The sequence below is a fragment of the Cydia fagiglandana genome, chromosome Z (assembly GCF_963556715.1).
Source record: "Cydia fagiglandana chromosome Z, ilCydFagi1.1, whole genome shotgun sequence".
Classification (NCBI taxonomy): domain Eukaryota; kingdom Metazoa; phylum Arthropoda; class Insecta; order Lepidoptera; family Tortricidae; genus Cydia; species Cydia fagiglandana.
The window spans coordinates 27,016,473-27,038,943 of record NC_085959.1 but is presented as its reverse complement, the minus strand read 5'-3'; the positions used below and the strand labels follow the sequence as shown (position 1 = coordinate 27,038,943).

Genomic DNA, 22,471 nt, shown 5'->3' with positions numbered 1-22,471 from the left:
TATCACCCCAAATCATCATTTAAAAGTCAATTCTACCAGCAAACATAAGAAAACAAGTCAAAATTTGCATTCGATTACTTTGCCTCACATGTGAATAAAATGCAACTTTGCTATCAGTTTTTGAAGTGCAAAGTAAGCCTTTCCGAGCTGGTGTGGTGAAAAATATATTAAAATTGGGAACATAGTGTAGGGTGCGTAGCCAACGTGCCAATCGTTAACCCTCAGTATCGTATCGTAGTCACTCTCTCTATCATTCTTTCGTTTAGTGCGACCGTTCACTATAGTTCGTTTTTTTAGCATTAGAAAGAAGTTGCAAGAAGGTAAGCGATCTTGACATGTCTTTTAATTGAAAAACGCTTTCGTAAAAATCAAAAACTATTACTTATGAAAGCAGAAGAATATAAATGATCGTATTAGATTCATAATTGTTACATATTTGCCGTAACTTATTTTTAAAATGTGTTTTTCCATTAAAAGACACATCAAGATTGTTTACCTAATGTCTAATGCTAAAAAAAACGAACTATATGAAGCGTTAACGAATATCACGTTGGCTATTACGCCAGAGCTGGCAACGCTTCCAACAATAAGTAAGTAGGCTGAATTTTACTCCGAACGTTTTCCGTAAGGCATTTAAGACTAAATTGTTTGGACTTGAGTCGCGGAAATTTTTAATAACAAGTTAATACTGTCATAATAAATTTAATGACACACAATTTTTCTTCTCATTTGCATGTCCATACGTACTAGTCGATGTTGTTTTTGTTGTTGTCAATGATTTCCGTTTGCTGCCTTCTGAGTCCTGCATCATACGATCAGCTTCATGATTGTCATCGAAATTAAGGTAGTAAGGTACACCCAATTTCAACTGCATCAGATACTTTACCACCTGCCAGGAATTGGTTCATATAAATATGTATGAACATATCAGTGTTCATATAAAATCAAGAGACAAGATTTGAGCCAGCTATACATATATACCTTTAGGTACCTATACTAGCAAATGGCCACGGCTTCGCACGGGTAGTAAAGCTTTATCGGATCGAGTTACTTTTTGTGCGGCATCGGCACCTAGGCTAGCTCACTTGATTTAATCGCGCCAAAGTTTTAATTTACGATAACTCCTAAGGCCCACTTGCACCATCCCACTAACCCGGGGTTATGCAGTTAAACCGTTTACTCAGTGTCAAATTGTACTGGTAACCATGGTAACTCCAGGTTTAACTGGTTAATCCCGGGTTAGTGGGATGGTGCAATTGGGCCTAAGACATTAATTTATTATATAGCGTAATGGACCATTACAATCAGTATGAAATGGTATCGGTAGTTTTTGAGTTTATCGCGAACATACAGACGCGGCGGATATGGACGGCGGGGACTTTGTTTTATAAGGTGTAGGATAGCTAGAGTCAGCCGGCTTGGTTTTATAGACGTACCTAAGAGAAGGTTAAGGTAGATAAATAAACTACAATAATCAAAAAGTAATATAATATGTAACTCAGGTTTTTTTAAGGTAGGTATTTAACTAAAAAATGAAAAAATCATCTTCATTAAAAGATTCTGTCTCAGAGGGTACATCTTTTAGAGATGATAATTTAAACCCTTGTTGCTGAATTTCATCCACTTTTGGTAATTCTTCTTTAATTGTTTCTTCGACATTGATTTTATCTAGTTCTTGTTGCACTTTCCCCTTTATTAGACCCTCTGAAGCATCCATAATCTGATAACGCAATAGATTGGGCAATATGTTGACCGACAGTTCAATGACGTAGTCCAAAGTGCCTGCCCCATCACAACGAACTTGTATATTACCCAATTCTAAATCTAAGTCTCTAAATTCGGGAGTAAGTCTTACGTCTAGTGGCTGGGCCAAAACAATTCTTGCGTTCAGATATTCAACTGAAAATGAGCCAGTCCCGGAACGCTTCACCAGGCCTCTGATAGCTGAAAAATCCCATTGCAATGTACCCAACATTCTCTGTGTGCCTATTTCAAAGTCGGCTACGGCCGTATTATTTTCCATTCTCAAGGTTATATTGCCGACACGGTGAAAAGACGATATACCTGTAATCCATATGTTACTCAAGGACACAGTGAATATGCTGACTGTAGTATTATAATCCTTAACTTTATACGGATCCATGCCCTTATCCTGTACGATCTTTCGGGCGTCTGCGATCACCATATCTAACGGCGACACTGAATTAGGAAACTGTACATCTCCGGCTACTTGCTCCAGTTTTTCGTTAATTCCATTTCTGGCTTTGGTGTAGGCTTCTTTGAGGACGAATGGTTTGATCGAATCAAATAATAGAGTACCAGCTGAATTTATGACACTTTGAAGCATGCTGGCGAATGTGCCAAGATTTTCAAAGTTGGCAACCATTGAGCTAAAGGACATGTCCATGGCAATGTCCTGAGCCCTGAGCTTTCCGTCTCGCTCTACCCCGAGATTGGCTTTGGCGGTGATATGGAGGCCACTGACGTGCACTGTGAACGGCCCATTGTTTCTGTTTAACCATGTCGATAGCGTGTAGTTCCCTTTGGCTTGCAGATTGTCTATCAATAAGGCAGCAGTCACCTGAAAACGTACCGGATTACAGTTATTTTTGTACAATTATCTTATATACCTTATAACTAGTTCTTGTTAAAAAATCACGTCAGTTCTTTACCCTCGAGCTTTCCCTTTAACCTTCCCGCCCTTGTGCTCCATTTTCTGATCTTTTTGCAGGTATTCTATTGATCTTATGTAGTTATTTCTTACGTTGCTGACGACTTACGAGCTGTTAAAATTTATATTTTATTTTTGTGTCATAACATTTTTATTCATAAAGATAGATTTCCATTTTCACTCTATTTAAATATGTCGAATATCACTGATGATAACAAGTGTTGAGTTCATTAAAGCTAGGAAATAATCTAGAAACTGTTAATACATAAATATTATAGGACACTCTACATAACTCCCACAGGCAGCTCAAGAAGGCTTGTGTTGTAGGTACTCAGACAACGATATTACTTAAATATATGTATAATATATAAATACATAGAAAACACCCATGACTCAGGAACAAATATTTGTGCTCATCTAGGGAATGCAAAACGGTTATTTTTTGTATGGAAATAATCGGTTATTAACCGAAACCGCGGTTATATCCATACAAAAAATAAACGATTTGCATTCCCTATGCTCATCGCACAAATAAACGCTCTTTAATAGGCATTAATACGTTTCATCTGCAGGCACTACCCATGCAGACCCACTACGCCAGAGCGGTCGTTAAAATAAAATAAAAATAAAAACTTTTTACAAAAAAAAGAAAACCGACTTCAAAAAGGATGAAATAAAATATTATCCTTTTTAAGTCTATGCGTTACCAACTGATATGTTTGAAGTCGGTGCCAAGCCAACTTTTGAAGCATACCATGATTTTGGTGCGATTCGATAAGGATGTACGTTGGATTGCCTTACAATGAACGTACTTTCTGTAGGTACAGTCGACGTTAAAAATATGTTTACACTTTTCGTCTTATTACAAAGGAGTAAGGTGCAAAAGTGTATAATACATATCTTTGACGTCGACTGTACCTAAGAACACACCTCAGAACACACGATCAAACCTTCTTGGCACAGTCCGTACCATGTTTGTCGGCACGCAAGCGTGGGATTGGGACTGAAATTATTTCCCGTCTCTTATTCAGAGGACTACATTTCAAAATATAAAACAATTCAAGGAATTTACGTTCTTGCCAAATTTCACCTAAAGCGGTTCAGGTGTTTAGCCATGAAAAGGCGACAAAGAGGCAGACAGAATTACTTACACATTTATTATTAGTTCTAATGGTACAGTTCTAATGGGATTTATAGTCATAAAGCTGATTATTTTTGACGGGTATTCTTTACTACTTGGCTTGGCACCGACTTCAAACATATCAGTTGGTAACGCATAGACTTAAAAAGGATAATATTTTATTTCATCCATTTTGAAGTCGGTTTTCTTTTTTTTGTAAAAAGTTTTTATTTTTCCATTTTTAGTTTTAACGCATTGTTAATAGCGCGACGCGTGAATGAAAAACAACATCATGATTAACACTAAATTCGTGTATCTACTTTAATAAATATGTAATCTGGAATTTTCTCGAGTCTGTCTGGGAAATTATAATTCCTGTCACTACACTAAATCCATCCTCCGCCCCGCCACTGATCCAATCCCTCAACCCCCCCGATCACTCAACCTCATAGCGTATCAACTCCTGATCCATGTACCCCTCGGCCCTGAACCAGCACCCCTTCAACCACCATTACCCGACCCCTTAATCCCCGACCCCTTAACTCCTAACCCTAACCCCCGATCAGTAGTCTTACCAGCTTACCAAGAGTTTGACATTGATTTATTCGCTAGCGTGTGTGTAACTTACTTTCTTTGCATCTCGCTCGTACTGGCATATTAGTGCGAGCGATATGCATAAAAAGTAAGTTACGAAGACGTTAGCGTCGCTAACTTAGCGAATATGTCAATGTCAAACTCGTGGTAAGGCTACACTTGCACTACATCAAATTGGCGGTGTTCGGAAGCAAATGCTCGAGTTACTTTAGAAAACACCGAAATCACTTTACACGTGCCTTTAAAAACTGAGGAGTTCCCTCAATTCCTCATGGATTCCATCATCAGACCAGAACCAAAAATAATACGGAAACACCTTGGAGGTAACTCCTTCCAAACAAAAAAAGAATTACTCAAATCGGATCACAGGTGCCGGAGTAATCGCTGAACATACTATCATTATCATCAAAACAATCATCATCATCAGGTCTACTTAATCAAAGTGGTGGTTTTCGGGAGAAAATGCTCGAGTTGCTTAAGAAAACACCCAAATCACCATGTATGTGCCTTTAAAAATTGAGGAGTTCCCTCAATTCCTCATGGATCCCATCATCAGAACAGAACCAAATTAAAATGGGACCAACTCGGAGGTATCTCCTTTCAAACAAAAAAAGAATTACTCAAATCGGACTACGGATGTCGGAGTAATCGGTGAACGTACATAGAAAAAAAAATAGCCACAACCGAATACAGAACCTCCTCCTTCTATGAAATGGAAGTCGGTTAATTATTGAACTGCTTGATATAAAATTACTAATAATAATATCTTGTAGGTACGTATTTTATACTATTACAAAAGCAAATAGTGTACGCATTCGCAATCACATATTATTTCCGAATTCAATACTTCCAATGACACTTGACATCCTTTCGATTTTAGGCGCACTTTTGATATTTGACAGCCAATCTTGTTCTAGACAAGTTCTAGACCTGTGGAGCTCACGGGCTGTAACTAATAGTTTGGCTTGGTTAGGTACTAGACAAGACTATCAAAAGATTATTAGATATTTTAAACTCAGAGTTCAGCAAGTGGTTCAAGTATTCAAATAAAACCTTGTAATATCAAGCCACTGTAGGAGCATATTCCAAGGTCGTAGTTTAAATTTGATAAGATTCGATAGAAGTAAGAATAACTCAGGCACATAACTTGTTAACTATAATAACATTTCGCACGTCGCATTTTAAACGTTTCAGATTGTAAAATTCATCGTTATAAATTAAACAAAAATATCATCTTCTGACTATCAATATGACTGGTTTGAAACGCACGTAACAGGGTTTTCCCTTATTTCATCATTATTTTACCACCATCTTATGACCCGCGGTATAATTATTGTTTCCAAATTCAATAACAACTACTTCTGGATCTCCGGGTAGGTACTACTCGCTGTTGTATTTAGCAAATATAAGTATTTCTGCAGAAATCATATAAAACAATCCAGAATGTTGTCTTTAATACAGTTTGTTACGGAATTCTACTTATACCTCCATGTCTCCGATTTCTGCATTGATATGTAGAATTCGAAACTTGCTAATGCCATAGACAAGAGTATTTTTGAAGTGCAGCGTGGTTCCGAACGATATGGAGTGCGTCATGTCGGGCACGGGGTAGGGGTCGGGCACGTCGGCGCCCGGCAGCCCCACCGGGTCCGGCTGCTGGTAGTGCTCCATCGTCGCCAGGATCACTTCACTTATTTTTTTCTCGCCATGCTCCAGGCCAGCTTCCAGTGATTGCTCTTGACCGACTCCTTAAATAATGAAAAAAAAAACGTTTATCCATTGCGTATTCAACGATGTAAACGTAGGTACCATGTTTATCTAACTGGGTGTAATTAGGTACACATAAATGTCATATTTAATTATAAAACATGCTAATGCCAGATATATTGAAAACAGTGTGACGCACTTTGCGCGGCGGCGGAGGCGGCGGCGACAGCGGCCGCGAAGAGCACGAGCGGCGGTGGGCCCCACATCCCGGCGGCTCGGGCACTACTGCTCAACTCGCTCCCATCCCATTGTACCACTATCGCAGGTCACATTTTATCGCACATGTTTTTTTACGCAGAATTGATTCACACGATACTTATATTTCTGAATCTCTTATACTGTATTCCATGAATAGGTGCTTAAGCTTGAAATAAAAATAACATTTCGAGTTATACTTGGTGAAGGGTTTGTATGAGGTAAAAGTTGTGTGATTTTCAGGTAAAAACATAATGATCATGATAACTTTGCTAGAACTTTCGCATATATAAATAAGTATTATAATATTTTCTAATAAAGTTAATAGTTTCCCAAAGGAGAACATCGCTGATAGTATTATGATACCTACATATTTTGTAATAGTACTTATCGAAGCGCACGTATGTCAGCTATGACACAGTTGTCTTAGACAGTGGCATCATGGTGGCAGTTAGTATCAAACTAGAATACCCCCATGTCTAGCGACCATAAAGTTAACTACCAGTCGCCATCAAATATTACGGAGCGGCCAAGGTGCTCACAAATATCGGAACACGCACTCTAACTCTTTGACAATAGAGTTGTATAATGGCGTATGATGGCGACTGTACATAAGTACGTGGTGCGTGCCTGGTGCCGGTCCTTCTGATTATGACATGATCGGCGCTTAGAAACGTGACATTTTCCTTTCCTTTGTTTTTGTGTACTACAGTCAGCCAAGGAAGTGGTCTACCACTTTTCGACCCTATCGTCTGATTGATAGAGTCGAAGAGTGGTAGACCAATTTCTTGGCTGACCGTACCTGCTTATATACCCTCATGCAGGGATGATTTTTTGCATTAAATGGTAGCAGGTAACATGTTCGTAGAAGATTATCACATTTATTACCGTTTGCCTATACACCCTCATCAGCATCACCCTCACGGTTTAGGGAACTATATATATAAAGTTCCCTACTGGGTACCTACCGGGGTTTACAAAACCAAGAAATTAATTTAGGGGGAGACAGTTTGTTTTATTCCGCATTCCGCTTACGGCTCGCTTAAAATTTTGTTTAAACAATTACGACTAAACAGACGTTCGTTCGTTATCCACAGTAAAGTTTATTTTGATTAGGCATTTTGAATGAGATACCAAAGACAACGGTTGACGAATTACACCAGTGCAAAAAGGCAATAAACTTATTTCTTACCTCAGCAACTCAAACAAGGGTGTTTTGATGCATACATTTAAGTATGCACGCACACACGCACGTTGAATCGTTGTGAAGTGTTCATTGAATTCAAAGATGATAACCTATAATGCATGATGGGTTTTTCACTCGTCATCTCATATGATCATTACCTCGTACCGCCGGTATTAGTCGGAGATTTAATACGAAGTCTTAAACATGTTTGATGTAACAGTTCTAATAATATTATGAGGGACCCCAAACGTTAAGTGATATTATATATCTATAGGTAAATTAATTTCAATGAATGATCTCGAACTTTAGCAATGACGTAGCAGTTAGATTCCTGTACAGTACAGTATATAACTCGGCAAGGTCGGCCCTAGCTCTTAGTGGCGTGAGCACCGTTGGCTGCCTCTTGCCTATTGTCTTATGGCCTCGCAACTTGTGATTACTTAGCTCGGTTCTGGCAGAATGACTAAGTCCCTCTCGGTAATCATTTTCTTGCAAGTCGTTAGCAGTGTTTTCCCGAAGGATTTACGTAAGTGATCGTGTGAGTCCAGTACTCTATATCCAATAATTATTGATGATTTGACGACAGGTCTGGCCTAGTACGCGGTGGCCCTGCCTGCGAAGCCGATGGTCCTGGGTTCGAATCCCGGTAAGGACTTTTATTAGTGTAATGAGCACAGACATTTGTTCCTGAGTCATGGATGGTTTCTATGTATTTAAGTATTTGTAGGTATATTATATTTATCGTTGTCTGAGTACCTACAATACAAGCCTTCTTGAGCTTACTGTGGGACTTAGTCAATTTGTGTAAGAAATGTCCTTATAATATTTATGTCCACTAATTTCAATGGTGTTAGTTAGTGACTTTTGCTTGTCACCTGACGATATATAAAATACTAATTGTATAAAACATTTTATTAAATAGGTAGGTATTTATCATTCAAAATCACTCAAAACTCACTTTTATATTTGACATTTTGATACAAGAAAGTAGTTTCTGGCCCAAGATCTATAAAAGGTTCAAGCCAGTTTATTTTTTGGACGAAGACATTTTCACGTTTCCTTATATCGAAATTAGAAAGACCTTGTAGCAAATAATCCTTTGTTTAAGATCTATAGGTAGGTATAGTCTATAGGGGAATAGCTAATTTTTTTATAACTAGTCAGTCCTCGGCTACGTATAGTTTTCAATTTTATAATTTTATGATCGATCGATTTTTGAAGACTTCAAGACAAGTAGGTAGCTGCTTATATTTATATTTCCCACCTAAGCCAAACTTTCAACGGATATGCTCATGCTACTAAATGCATTTAAAAACAAAGGGAATGCATTCACGTGACCACAGTACAACATATGAAAACATTTGTCTTTTTTACTTTAAAATCTTGACTATTAAAACTTTATGTATGTAGGTAAGTAGGTACCTACTTAGGTATTTAATTATTGCAAATTCATTTCCGTGAGATAAGGCAGGTTGCAGTTGTATCTTAGAAACATGCTATATTACGAAATTACACTGACTATAGGGTATAAACAATACCTACTTGTATTTACGAAAACAGGATAATTATTCTAAAAATACTATACAGAAAGCATTTTAATTGCCGCAGTGGTGTGGCAGTGGGTTACATTGCTGTTAATAGCTTGTACAAGCTGTGTTCAATGAATCGCTCCCGCTAAATCGTGTCAAGTCATAATTAGACAGGTCGACCCCGCTACGACACGCCACTACAGATCCACCGAGAATCGCATCAAAATGTAATTACCAATTATCCCCACAGGATGTTTTCTTAAATCTGTTAAGTAAGGCCCAGTAAGTTTGTGTCTTCTTTCACTCTCACTGAGCGTAGGTAAGCGTGAGCGAGATGGAAGTGCATGTCCGGGAGCGCGGATATATTTTTTTTATTTTAATTTTTTGTTTCTACATCGTGTAAACAAAAAAAAAGTTATCTATATGCTTTCTCAAACATGATATTGCCGATTTTTGAAAGCATTTTTTATAATTTTAGCTTTTGTGCATAATTCGTCACAAATTTTTAAACTGCATTTTAGGTCGGTAAAGTCAAAAACTTACGATTCTAACGCTACGTCTTACGCTACGTCTTACGTAGGCGAACAACGCGCGCCGCGCCGCCTGACATTCGCGTGCAAATCGCGCCGCACCGCGTTCGCAACGAGATCGCTTACGTAGGACACTTCTATGGGCATCAAAGGATTGATTTCGCCGCGCCGCGCCGCGCCGCGTTCGCGCGTTGTTCGCCTACGTAAGACGTAGCGTTACGTAGGCGAACAACGCGCGAACGCGGCGCGGCGCGGCGCGGCGAAAGCGGCCGCCGCCGCGCCGCGCCGCGCCGCGCCGCCTGACATTCGCGTGCAAATCGCGCCGCACCGCGTTCGCAACGAGATCGCTTACGTAGGACACTTCTATGGGCATCAAAGGATTGATTTCGCCGCGCCGCGCCGCGCCGCGTTCGCGCGTTGTTCGCCTACGTAAGACGTAGCGTAATCGATACAGTCCCTTGAGAAAGACCTCAACATTGCAAATCTAATAGGTACCTTGAAACGAGCAATTCTTGTATAATTATTTATTAATTTATACACCGGGCGTGGCCTGTAACAGGAGCAAGGGGCCGATTTTTGAAATTCGACCACTCGATTTTGTGTATTTCGTTAAATGATATCTCCACTACTAGGCGTTTAAATTCTACTAATAGAATTTAAATCGAGTGGTCAATACCACTAGATTCCAAATTTCGGTCGCTCGTATTTCAAAAATTAGCATTTCGCAGTTTTCCACCGATTTTCGAGTGTAGAAATCGAGCGATCGAAATTCAAAAATCGGTCCCCAATACTGCACTAAATTAAACTGTAGGCCCTGTACTCATCAAACTGACCAACATTTAAAGTTTTAATTTTTAGTATATAAACTAACACTCCAAAGTTTATTCTGAGAAACAATGTATTGCGAATTTTGTTGTTTGAAGCGTGACAAGTATCTACCTAAAATGTTAGCGTGCATTGAAGACTATATTTATTTTGTATGAAAAATACGTAGGTAGTCTAAAAGATTCATATAAAAGTTGTTAACAAATAGTTTAAGTACAATATACTTATGTTTAAATTATTTGATCGTGTTACAGGCCACATCCGGTATACATATATTTCGAGGTTCTCGGAAACGGCTCTAAAGGTGAAATTTGGTAGTTACATGGGAGTTTTTGAGACCGAAACAATCGATCTAGCTAGGTCTTTGGGAAAACGCACATTTTTGGGTTTTTATATGTTTTTCGAGAAAAACTCGGTCTACCAGATATTTAAATTTATGGCAGCCTTATTGTGATACAATAAAGGTGACAGTCCATTTCCAACGACAGCTTCACTACTGTTCATTTTACTATGGAAATTAACAATGACAGCGACGCGTTCAGTACCGGTAGTGCAGCTGCGGTTAGAAATGGAATGTTACCATAAAGCGCTGCGACTTTTAATAAACTCCTTTTTCTGAACCAACTGCACCTTAATTTCGGCGATTTGCTAGGCACATTTAAGGAACTAAATGTCATAGTTTGTTTCCGGAAATGTGAGTATTTTTACTTTTGAATTATTCTTTTACAATTATATCACATGTTATAACTTAGAAATTAAGACTATGACCGCATAATCGCATATTAAATTCATTACGTTTGAAAGTAAAATTTTATAACCACAAAAAGACTTAGAGTTAGACCAACAATAGTCTGCAGCGGATTTGATAGCCCACGCTGTGAAAGTGTTATTTTAAACGTCAAACTTCTATGAAATTATGACGTACGAGTATAAATGACACTTGCACTGCGTGGGCTATCAATTCCGCTGCAGATTGGCTGCATACCGTTTTTGGTCCGACTCTGACCTTTTTTCATAACATCCCTTTATGCCTGCTTATCAAGGGTAAGAGAACTTATGAAAAAATACTAATAGAGTCTGTGCGGAAAGAGAAGAGTGAACATTCTAATTTGTTTTTTGTACGCTGGGCAAACTCTAGCCGTAAAACCATAATCTTGTTTTATGCATTCGAGTCTGTGCGGAAAGAGAAGAGTCGTGAAATATATGGGATCCAATATATTTCACGACTCTTCTCTTTCCGCACAGACTCGAATGCATAAAACAAGATTATGGTTTTGCGGCTAGAGTTTGCCCAGCGTACAAAAAACAAATTAGAATGTTCATTTCAAATGTATGTATTATTAACTGATTGAATAAACTGATAGGTGCAAAAATTTATAGCAAAATTTATATCTTAGACTATAAAAGTAATCTATGGCAAGTGTACAGAAATGCTTTATGATTACATTATTGATTATCTTCAAAACAGACTTAATTAGACCCGGTGTCTTTAATATTTAGTCTGTTCGGAAAGAGAAGAGTCATGGAATGTGTTGTGCCCCATGCGCCTCTTTCCACACAGACTCTAATTGCTCGATATGCAAATAGTCATCTATCAAACATTTAAGATTCGGAACGTACGCCGTTTGAAATGTGTCCCTCTGTGAAACCTTTTAGATACCATTTTCTGATTTTTCTGCACTAGGGCACCCCGGTCTCCAAACTTTTTTACCTGCCATATGTTTGTAATTCGTAGAAAACAGTTTCGAGTAACGCCTAGATATTTTATATAAGGACTGCGTTGCTAGGGCTGGCGGGTGGGGTGGTGTCACCCGCTTTCTCCCATCAGTTTTGTACATTAGGCTTACAATGTGTTTGTTAATTCACATGACTTGCGCAATGTAAGCTGTAGGTGGTTAAGGTAAATGTGTACCAATGGGTACTTGTCCGTTATCTTAAGTAGAGTCGGACCAAGAAAAGTCTGCAGCGGATTTGTTAGCCCACGCAGCGCAAGTGTTAAATATACGTCATAACATAATTTCATAGAAGTTTGTCGTTTAAAATAACACTTGCACTGCGTGGGCTAACAAATCCGCTATAGACTTTTCTTTATCTGACTCTAATATTATATGTACTTTGTGCAGTTGGCTGCAAAAATACTTAGGTACGCTACTTATTTTAATTACGCGGAAATTGTTCTAGTGGGATTTAAAAGTAAAGTACATATTCTAGTTATTAGTTAATAACTATTATTCGTATAGATATATTTTTCAAATTAATCAGCGAGTTGTCATTATCAATAAAATAATACAATTATTTACTCACTATTCCGTTTAAAAAGGTTGCTGACGGTTGTTCGGGTAGTAATTTGTAGGTATCTTGTAGGTATGCTAAATTTTATCACAGGCGCAAACCGGGTAGTTCGTTAGTTAAACTAAATTATTTGTAACACATTGGCCCTAAAAATTGATATGGTAATTAATATGTATTAAGTATATATATAATTATTTAAGTTATGTATCTACTTGATGAAGTAAAATACATGATTAAGTCAATCTAAAAAAAAACCTTAGTCTAAACTAAAATAAATCTAAAAATGGCTGCCCTTGCCGCATGGTGCCGTAGATGTAAAAAATACCACAACTTATAAATATTCAGCAGGTAAATATTCATTCAATTTTTTACTCTTGGTTTTGTTTTAGCAAAAAATGCATCCTTTTTATGACGATGACGTCTGTAATTATTCCGATGGTCTGCATTTCGTAATGCTTATTTTGAGCAGGTAATTTTCCGCAGTATATTAACAAAAACACTATACGGTTAACGAATCGAGTAACTTCCTGAGTGAGTAGGTAGGTAAGGTAGTTTAATTAGTTATATTTTTAAAAAGTGCGCAGAGCGCGTTGATGGCCATACGGCGCGGCGGCGGCGGATAAACGCTGGGCTTGAGCCGGGCCGCCATTCTGGCTCCACTCCGACCACATCCTCCATTGTTGGCTCATCTCACATAATCACTTGGTCACTCATTATTACCCATAAAGCTAAGATTGTAACCTCTTCTATAGCATTACGTATTCACTAGTACCTATATAAGTAATGCTTGTTGTTTACCGCTTGTTTGAGTAACAATGGGTACATGAAAACGATTTTAAACCAATTATTTTTGATGAATATTAGGTACATGTATGTATGTAAGTTATTGCGCAAAAGATTAACTAATCGAACAGGAGGCGAACTTAATATCATGAGGCGTTCTCTACTAGTCAACCTTAGGGCAAAGCAAATAGCAAGATTAATGTAGTACTTAATTAAGTAGGAAGTAGGTACTAAGCTATCAGCCTATTTCTGCAATATCTGGAATACATATAGGGTAAATTATCTATTACTGGCCACCCCCAATAACTGGACATCTTAGACCTAAAAAAAGATTCCATTTAATATTCACATAATCTAAATAAATTTTTAGAACTAATGATATTTGGTCTAATTGAGATAGGTATGTAAACAAAATAGAATTCCTGTTTTAACCATTTTTAACCGACTTCAAAAAAGGAAGAGGTTATAAATTCGTTATTTTTTTAAGTACATATAAATAAGGTCTCCAGTTATAGGAAGGTGGCCAGTAATAGACGATTTACCCCATAAGGTACACGATCGAGTGCTCGTCAATGTTCCAGTACATCTTTAAACTGAAGTCATTTTCAATAGAGATGTCAGTAGGTCCCTGTCTCACCACGCTGACAATTGTCGCGTGCTTAGGCCACCACACACTAGCGTTTTTTGAGCGTCAGCGTCTAGTGAGCGTTATGGAAAATTGCGCCCTATGTGCAGCTGCGTCAGCGTTGCGTCGAGCAGCAGTCATAGAGTTGACTAGACGCTAGTTCAGGAGACGTTAGTGTGGGGTGGCCTTAACATTGGCAGTGCATCGTACATTGCTGATTCAACAAGTAAACTTTGATGCTATGTTAATTACCGACCTAGAAATATACAGTAAACATTAAATTTGAAATGCTTGTAAGTAGCTATATGTAGGTACAAAGATGTAGCCGATGTAGGTGTACCACTTGACCGAGGCGGTTATTGAACATTTATTGTGGTTATCTATATAGTGTAGTAAATAAAGGTAGTGGACCCCGCAGTAATTCCTCAGCCAGAAAAAACTTTACAGTATGATAAAGTATCAATAAATAAAAAGTATTGTATAAATATCCAAAGAATAATAGTAATAGTATTTAAGTAAATACCTAAAGTCTTAAATCGTTAATAATTTTTTACGGAAAAATGCTCCGTTCAAACTTTCGTCTCCACCGGAAATATTCATGTAACGTATTGCAACAATATATGACATAACAATAAAAAAAATCATAGCAGAAATACCAATAATTTATTTGGTAAAAAAAATTTCGGACGGAGGAATTACTCCGTTAAATAAATAAACAGATTTGTATGTTTACGTATAAATACCTAACTTAGGAGTGTTTTTAGGGTTCCGTACCTCAAAACGAAAAAAAAGAACCCTTATAGGATCACTCGTGCGTCTGTCTGTCTGTTTGTCACAGCCTATTTTCTCGGAAACTACTGCACCAATTAAGTTGAAATTTGGTACACATATGTAAATTAGTAACCCAAAGATGGACATATTTTTTGTATAATTTAAACATACATAGGTTCGAAGTTATTTAAGAAAATACAAATAGCCAAAAAATGACCATTCCCCCTGTATCTCCGAAACTACTGGGCCTAAAATTTTGAAAAAAATACACAAAATAGTTCTTTACCTATAGATGACAGAAAAACCTGTTAGAAATGTGCAGTCAAGCGTGAGTCGGAATTATGTACGGAACCCTAGAAACGCGAGTCAGACTCGCACTTGGCCGGTTTTTTTTTGGATATTTATAATGTTAATTTCGGCTCATACTATACAATAACCAAGCAAAATTTCATCGACTGAGGAATTAATGCATGGGTCTCCATACAACAACTTGCTTCGTTTACTACATTAATAGTCTGGGTGGTTGACGACTTGGTTGCTTACGGCTAAATAATTTGTTTTATTATAGGTTTTTCATTTTTATAACAACCTAAATTAAGTTAAAATATAAATAAAGGAAATAAAACTATAATTACTACTTTAATAATGTTAAAACATAGTCCCTAAACTATGCTATTATGCTTATCACTGAAAAATTAACTGCTTTACAATCGCTTATCATTACCATCCGGAGAATAAGAACGTAAGAACTTAAAAAAGTACACATTTAAATAATAAAGTAGTAAATAATTAAATAGTAAATAATTGTATACACAGGTGTGTATCCTGGATAAACCGATATAAACACATATGGCAGGAGCCTAAAATATCATTAATTACTAACACACGTATTTTAACATTACAGCTGAGTATATCGAAGTATGTAAGCGCGATCAGAGCACGATCAATTCGTGCGTTCGGAAATCCATCGAGAGGCTGCGACCGAAACTAGCCGAGGGGATACCGGAGTTTGAGGTGCCGCCCATAGAACCCTTCTACATTCCCGAGGTACGTACGTACTATTTACCTACTCGGGATTATGTTTGTTTAATAATGAAGAATTTCATATTTTTAGATTTTCTAAATAACTTTTACTCTAGCTCGATAAATACTGAAGTAGGTGGGTACCTACAATTTCGTAATTAATTGTTATATTTTTAAACGTAAAAAGTTAAACGCAGCGAACATTAATGAATTTTAACTTTTAGTTATTGTTCATTACGTTCAACATGAACGTATTTCTCATTTATACAAAATCAAAATCTCGAAGCTATGGTTAATATAATAAATAAATATGTAACGTATTAAAATACCTCGTTAGTAAATACTTAATATTAAATATAAAACTTTGGTTTGTAGTTGATCGTGGACAGCGGCAACCTCATCCAGTTCCACGCGGTCGGCAAGGACGTGCAGGTGTCGGGCGCGGGGAACTTCTCCATTAAAAATGTCGAGTGAGTACTTGTACTATATACTTCCCTGTAAGTACTTTCACATTCGAAAAATTCTCTCTGTTCTCTACTCTGGAAACATCATACAGAATAGGATGTAAGTACATAATATACAAATAGACCCTTTTTTGTAATATAATTTCTTGATTTGAATAAAAAATAAAAATGGAGTAGAAACATTTGTATGTCAATATACCATAGCGCAGTCATCTTGTTTCAAACATCAGTCTACTGTATCTTTTCGGAACAAGTAGGTACTACTCGTACTTAGCACTCTGCAATTAATTTGAAAACATTAGGTAAGTACCTATAGGTATTTTTGTCACTTTAAATGGAATCTTAGTGGCTCTAACTTAATTATTATTCATCATACCTACGAGTATAAGTATCAACTGTATCAAGTTTATTTTTTAATTTATATTTGGTTATTGAATAGTTTTAAAGGGTGATTAGGTGCTATGTACTATACTAGGTATTCCATTGTGCCCGAGGTTGGAATTAGGGTGTCTACTGACTAATAGTAGAGTCAACTACATATTTGTAATTTATATAAAAGTGATGAAAATAGCAAATATAGTAAAGAATAAAATATATACATAAATAAATAATGAATAAAGAATTATCTCCCACAATTTTTTTGGTAATCTACCACTCCTTTGCTTAACATTTTTATAGCTATTTAAAATTTTAGTAGTTACGATCTTATGATCTACGGCCCAGTTTGATTATAAATTTAATTTTACACATTCAAATGAACCTTGTAAAGTACGTACCTCCGATGTGCCGGAGCAGAAGTAAAACTAAACTTGTAAAAACTTCTAGCTGTAATTAAATACCTCGACCGGACAAATGAAATGACTTTATACTTAATGACTTTTTATGATAATTATTTTTAAAGAAATGAAAAAATATATGAGTCTTTTGCTCCGTTGCACGTACGAGTAATACTGAGAAGTAATAGGTACATACTAGAGGGATGTAAGTGTTAACCTGTGGTTACTGTGAGTAGTACCTATATCTGTATATCGTATCTTTCGTTTAGCGCCTACCACTATTGAAAGCAATTGATTTCAATATGAAGCCAGTAATTGCTATGTTCGTTGCCCAGGCAATATTAGTAAGTAGGTATATGTATACATTGGTATGTGAAAACTTTGTTAGTATTTTGTTTGTAGTGATGTCTTCGGATAAACATTTATACATATTTGAAAGTAATAAACGTAACATATTATTTGCATATGTCAATGAAATTTTGTAGTAGCATAATAAGTAGGTACATATAATTACTTGGCATACTTATCGTGAATATTTTACTAATAAGTACAGAATCAGTCTGGGTATTTTAGAGTTAGGATAAATAATCTAATTTACAACAATGTATATTCAAACTTGATGTAATTTTACCAAAATGTTGATCCTAACCTACTTTTTATACTGTAACCAGCGTTAGGGGTGAAAAATAAGCAACGTGGCTAAAAAAAATACTTTAGCTATTTACTTAGGAGGGTCAAACAGATCTCTCTGTTTTGTCTTTCCTGTAGACATACACAAGAGTTAAGGGCTATAAAGGTTAATTTTCTTACTTAACCCTTATCCACGTGAAATGGTCCTCCTTTTATTTACAGAACTATGATAAAATCATTACTTATATGCCCACAAGCTGTCAACTATTGCCCACAGGAGAGAAAACTAGTGTGTTCGCGCGAACTGTACATTTTTCTCTCCTGTGGGCAATAGTTAACAGCTTGTGGGCATGTAAGTAATGATTTTATCATAGTTCTCTAAATAAAAGGAGGAACTTTTCACGTGGATTTTAAGGGTTAAATAAGAAAATTAACCTTTATAGCCCTTAAGTCTTGTGTATGTCTACAGGAAAACCGTAACACAGTGATTTGTTTGACCCGGTACGACTTATTTATTCTACCTTTGCCTGAATTACCAACTTTAGGCCCTTAGAGATTACGGCAACATTCCTACGCTTTAATAGGTTCTTAGAATTAGTTCATCAAATGATCACTTTTAGCTTAGCGTCATCGTATTATCTGGTGGTTATTATTGTAATATTATCGCGCTATCATAATGTAGCTTGCGTAAGCGTTGCGTTACGGTCCAGTGGCAGTGCGCCGCCGGCACACCGGCGCAGCGTCCGCAATATACCCTCCCTACATCACCTACCAGTACATGCTTGCATTTGTTTTTATTAGCTACCATGTCACGTGTGTACATAGGTACTTGAAATACATTTCATTATCATCATCATTTTGGTCCTTAAATGAGTAAATCTATTTCATACTTTTATTTCGAAATCGTGCGTTAACGTACAGTAAAAAAAAAGTTAACCTACTAAGACCCTGCGTAAATTTAATTGTACATATTCCGCAGTTTTATTAGAATTTTTATTGATTAAATTTACTAAGAGTTCCAAATTCAAAAACAAAACAACTTCGTCTGGATCTCAGGAGGAATGTCTAAAATACGGTCCAATTTATTTGGCATCGGTGCATTCGGGTTGAGAGCCCTCCCAGCCGCCACGGCATCAGACGCAAAAGGAATTCTCGCCTTGTCTCCATCCAAAGATAAAATTTTAGTGGCAAAGTCCACAACCCCCTCTGACGAAGCCAAGAAGGACGGAAGACTGATATCCATCCCGTGCACGCAATACTTATGTCCAAGCCACCGTTCCGTATGGACAAAGTCCACAGATGTTCTAAAGCTTAACTGTAATTATATTCACTATACCTATATTATGGCCGAAGACCGACCCGTGTGGCGTCGTGCTATTCACGATGGTCAATCCAAGCACGACGATGCCTGGTTTTCCTCATTAAAAGAAAATCGCATGAGGCGCCACGAGCAGGCCTCCAACCCCCGCCCACCCGGGGGAGCATACACCTGCCGCGTGTGTGGCCGTGGGATCCTCTCTCGTATAGGGCTTTACAGCCACGAACGCAAGTGTAGTAACCAGGATGCTGCTTAAAACATCTGACACAGATTATAAAGGCCTATTATTATATTATGTATTTATTGCTCCAGGCTTCCGTAGGCATAAATATATCCAGAAATTACAATATAATTACAAAGCCAATTATAGGTTCTCACTGTTATAAAATCGATTATAGATCCATTATATTTATAACTTCTTCAATTGCCCACAATTTGGGCTACGCAAGTTTTTCAGGGTTCTGCATTTAACCAGAGGTAACTAATCGTATAAAGTCGTCGTATTTCGTCGTAAGATCATCGCAAAGCATATGTTTGGTGAGTGTAGACAGGCGCGGATCCAGCCCTCAAAAAAGGTTGTGGTCACAGCCACTCCAAAATCGGCCAAGTGCGAGTCGAGGGTACCTGAATTACCTGATGATTCCCAGACCAATAAATTCGCTGAGGGATTGCAAGCGATTTATTTCAGTTTATACACACTTAGATAGATAACTACACTAAAAAACTCCTTCGGCTATAAGTATATTAAAAGCTGGCATTAAGTTTTTGTCAAGTGGCACTCGATCACACTACTGACACTACATATAAGTATAACCTGTGGACACTGCCGGTATTCAAAGAACTATACCAACGATAGACTACCCTCGTGAACTTAAAAAAATGAATTTTCTTACCTATATGACTAACAATTAGTTATTTACCATATTTAGAAATGTACAGATTGTTTTTTCGGCTCTAAAAAAGAATGTATGCCAATATAAATAAACATGCAGTTTTCGCCAGATGTTTAAATGATAACTAAATAGTATGGTTAAAAAAGCGGCCAAGTGCGAGTCGGACTCGCCCATGAAGGGTTCTGTAGCAGCAAGTAACATAATAAAATTGCAGTTATATGATGTATTAAAAAAAAACTACTTGCTAGATCTCGTTCAAACCAATTTTCGGTGGAAGTTTGCATGGTAATGTAAATGATATATGTTTTTTAGTTTTATCATTCTCTTATTTTAGAAGTTACAGGGGGCGGGACACACATTTTACCACTTTGGAAGTGTCTCTCGCGCAAACTATTCAGTTTAGAAAAAAACCGGGCAAGTGCGAGTCGGACTCGCGCACGAAGGGTTCCGTACCATAATGCAAAAAAAAAACAAAAAAAAAGCAACAAAAAAAAACGGTCACCCATCCAAGTACTGACCATTCCCGACGTTGCTTAACTTTGGTCAAAAATCACGTTTGTTGTATGGGAGCCCCATTTAAATCTTTATTTTATTCTGTTTTTAGTATTTGTTGTCATAGCGGCAACAGAAATACATCATCTGTGAAAATTTCAACTGTCTAGCTATCACGGTTCGTAAGATACAGCCTGGTGACAGACGGACGGACGGACAGCGAAGTCTTAGTAATAGGGTCCCGTTTTACCCTTTGGGTACGGAACCCTAAAAAATGATATTAGAAACCTCAATATAATTTTTGAAGACCTATCCTAGATACCCGACACATATGGGTTCGATGAAAAAAAAAATTGAGTTTCAGTTCTAAGTATGGGGAACCCCCAAAATTTATTGTTTTTTTTTTCTATTTTTGTGTGAAAATCATAATGCGGTTCACAGAATACTTACCAAGTTTCAACAGTATAGTTCTTATAGTTTCGGAAAAAAGTGGCTGTGACATACGGACGGACAGACAGACAGACAGACATGACGAATCCATAAGGGTTCCGTTTTTTACCATTTGGTTACGGAAACTTAATAAAAAGGAGGTACAGTAGTGTACCGTGTACCTATGGACACTCTGTGCCCTGACTAACGAAAAATTAAGCTTTATTCGTCTAAAGCGAATTAGTACTAAACGATGATTCTGAGGTATTTATAGACCCTGGAGACAATATCAAGTCCAAAATAATTGCTGAAAAGTTGTACCAAGAATATTGTCCATATTAGGTATGAACCCGCCTGCCTAATATCATACAGTCCATAATGAAATTTTGCCAAATGTTCCTCTGCCAAAGCGTCTGCGAAACAAAAATCGGCGTAATTCTACTCAGGGAATCAATGGGGCACCCTATCAGGGTTGTGGGCATGCCCACCGTGCCCACAACGGTGGATCCGCGCCTGGGTGTAGAGCAGGTTGTCTCACACACAAGATGTAGAGTCTGTGCGGAAAGAGAAGAGTCGTGAAATGTATGGGATCCAATACATTCTACGACTCTTCTCTTTTCGCAGAAACTCTAACATGAGCACAGAATAAATAATAGTACTAAGATACAGAAGATTCACTCTCTAACAAAACGCGTCTGTTACGATCAGCACAGATATGGCCGCTAGGTGGCGACAGCGCCACGCGCGACCATGGCAAACCCCAAAATTGGGGTCGAACGGATGTACTTTTAGCCACCTGTAAGTAAAGCGACGAAATCGCGGAGTGAGACACGCCTGACATGAGTGTGTTACAGCGTGGACCTGGAGTCGCTGCGCATCAGCGCGCGCGTGCGGTTCCCGCGGCTGCACTTCGTGGGCCGGTACGTGCTGGACGCGCGTCTGCTCGTGCTGCCGCTGCACGGCGCTGGCACCATCGTCGCTGACGCCAGTAAGTAAATGACCTATCAATATCATCCGTCCTTCTCCTAGGGGTTTTTCTTGCGTTGCTTCGATATGTCCACTTCAGTTTAATAAAAAAAAAACAAATTTTAATGATGAAACGAAAACTATGTACCTATGTCCCTACCATAAATATGTAACCTAGGTGTAAGCGTTTTCTTTACACGATTGGGAAGTCTAGACTTTTCTGTAGTTAAAGATATTTTGTGATTTTTTACTATTAAAAATGTACCTACTGTAGGTACTCGTATTATATGTATACGCGTGTGAGTAGTTGAGTACTTAGCACATTTGATTAATTTCATTGAGCTAATATAAATAGTGCGTGTGTGCGATGTTATTTCAGTAAAGTGCGACACGGAGATAGTGCTGCACTCGCAGCTGGTGGAGCGCGAGGGCGTGGAGTACCTGCAGTTCTCGGCGCTGGACGTGCGCCTGGACGTGCGCGACTACCGCGTGCGCCTCGACGGCCTCTTCGACGGCAACAAGGCGCTAGGTGCGTCTCTCACCACCGACTACCAACTATACATTTTATTTTAAGCTTGGAAATAAAAATAAT

The 22,471-nt window shown here is 37.8% G+C and overlaps 3 protein-coding genes across 3 annotated transcripts in view; 1 reads left to right on the top strand and 2 right to left on the bottom strand.

Moving 5' to 3' along the window:
* LOC134678818 (protein archease-like) overlaps window positions 1-22,471 on the bottom strand; it is a 233,500-nt gene that overhangs the window by 128,448 nt on the left and 82,581 nt on the right. The gene's annotated exons all lie outside the window — the stretch shown is intronic.
* LOC134678534 (uncharacterized) lies at window positions 1,472-6,437 on the bottom strand. Its single transcript, XM_063537109.1, has 3 exons — window positions 6,292-6,437; window positions 5,871-6,133; window positions 1,472-2,581 (listed from the first exon to the last, which is right to left on the bottom strand). Exons 1-3 carry the CDS (start codon window positions 6,356-6,358, stop codon window positions 1,526-1,528), a joined length of 1,386 nt encoding a protein of 461 aa, XP_063393179.1. The 5' UTR covers window positions 6,359-6,437; the 3' UTR covers window positions 1,472-1,525.
* LOC134678099 (uncharacterized) overlaps window positions 7,887-22,471 on the top strand; it is a 36,629-nt gene continuing 22,044 nt past the window's right edge. Inside the window, exons 1-5 of the mRNA XM_063536548.1 lie at window positions 7,887-8,059; window positions 15,793-15,935; window positions 16,287-16,381; window positions 21,768-21,901; window positions 22,259-22,408. Coding sequence (XP_063392618.1) covers window positions 7,993-8,059; window positions 15,793-15,935; window positions 16,287-16,381; window positions 21,768-21,901; window positions 22,259-22,408 — 589 coding nt within the window. The 5' untranslated portion in view covers window positions 7,887-7,992. The remainder of the gene's footprint in view (window positions 8,060-15,792; window positions 15,936-16,286; window positions 16,382-21,767; window positions 21,902-22,258; window positions 22,409-22,471) is intronic.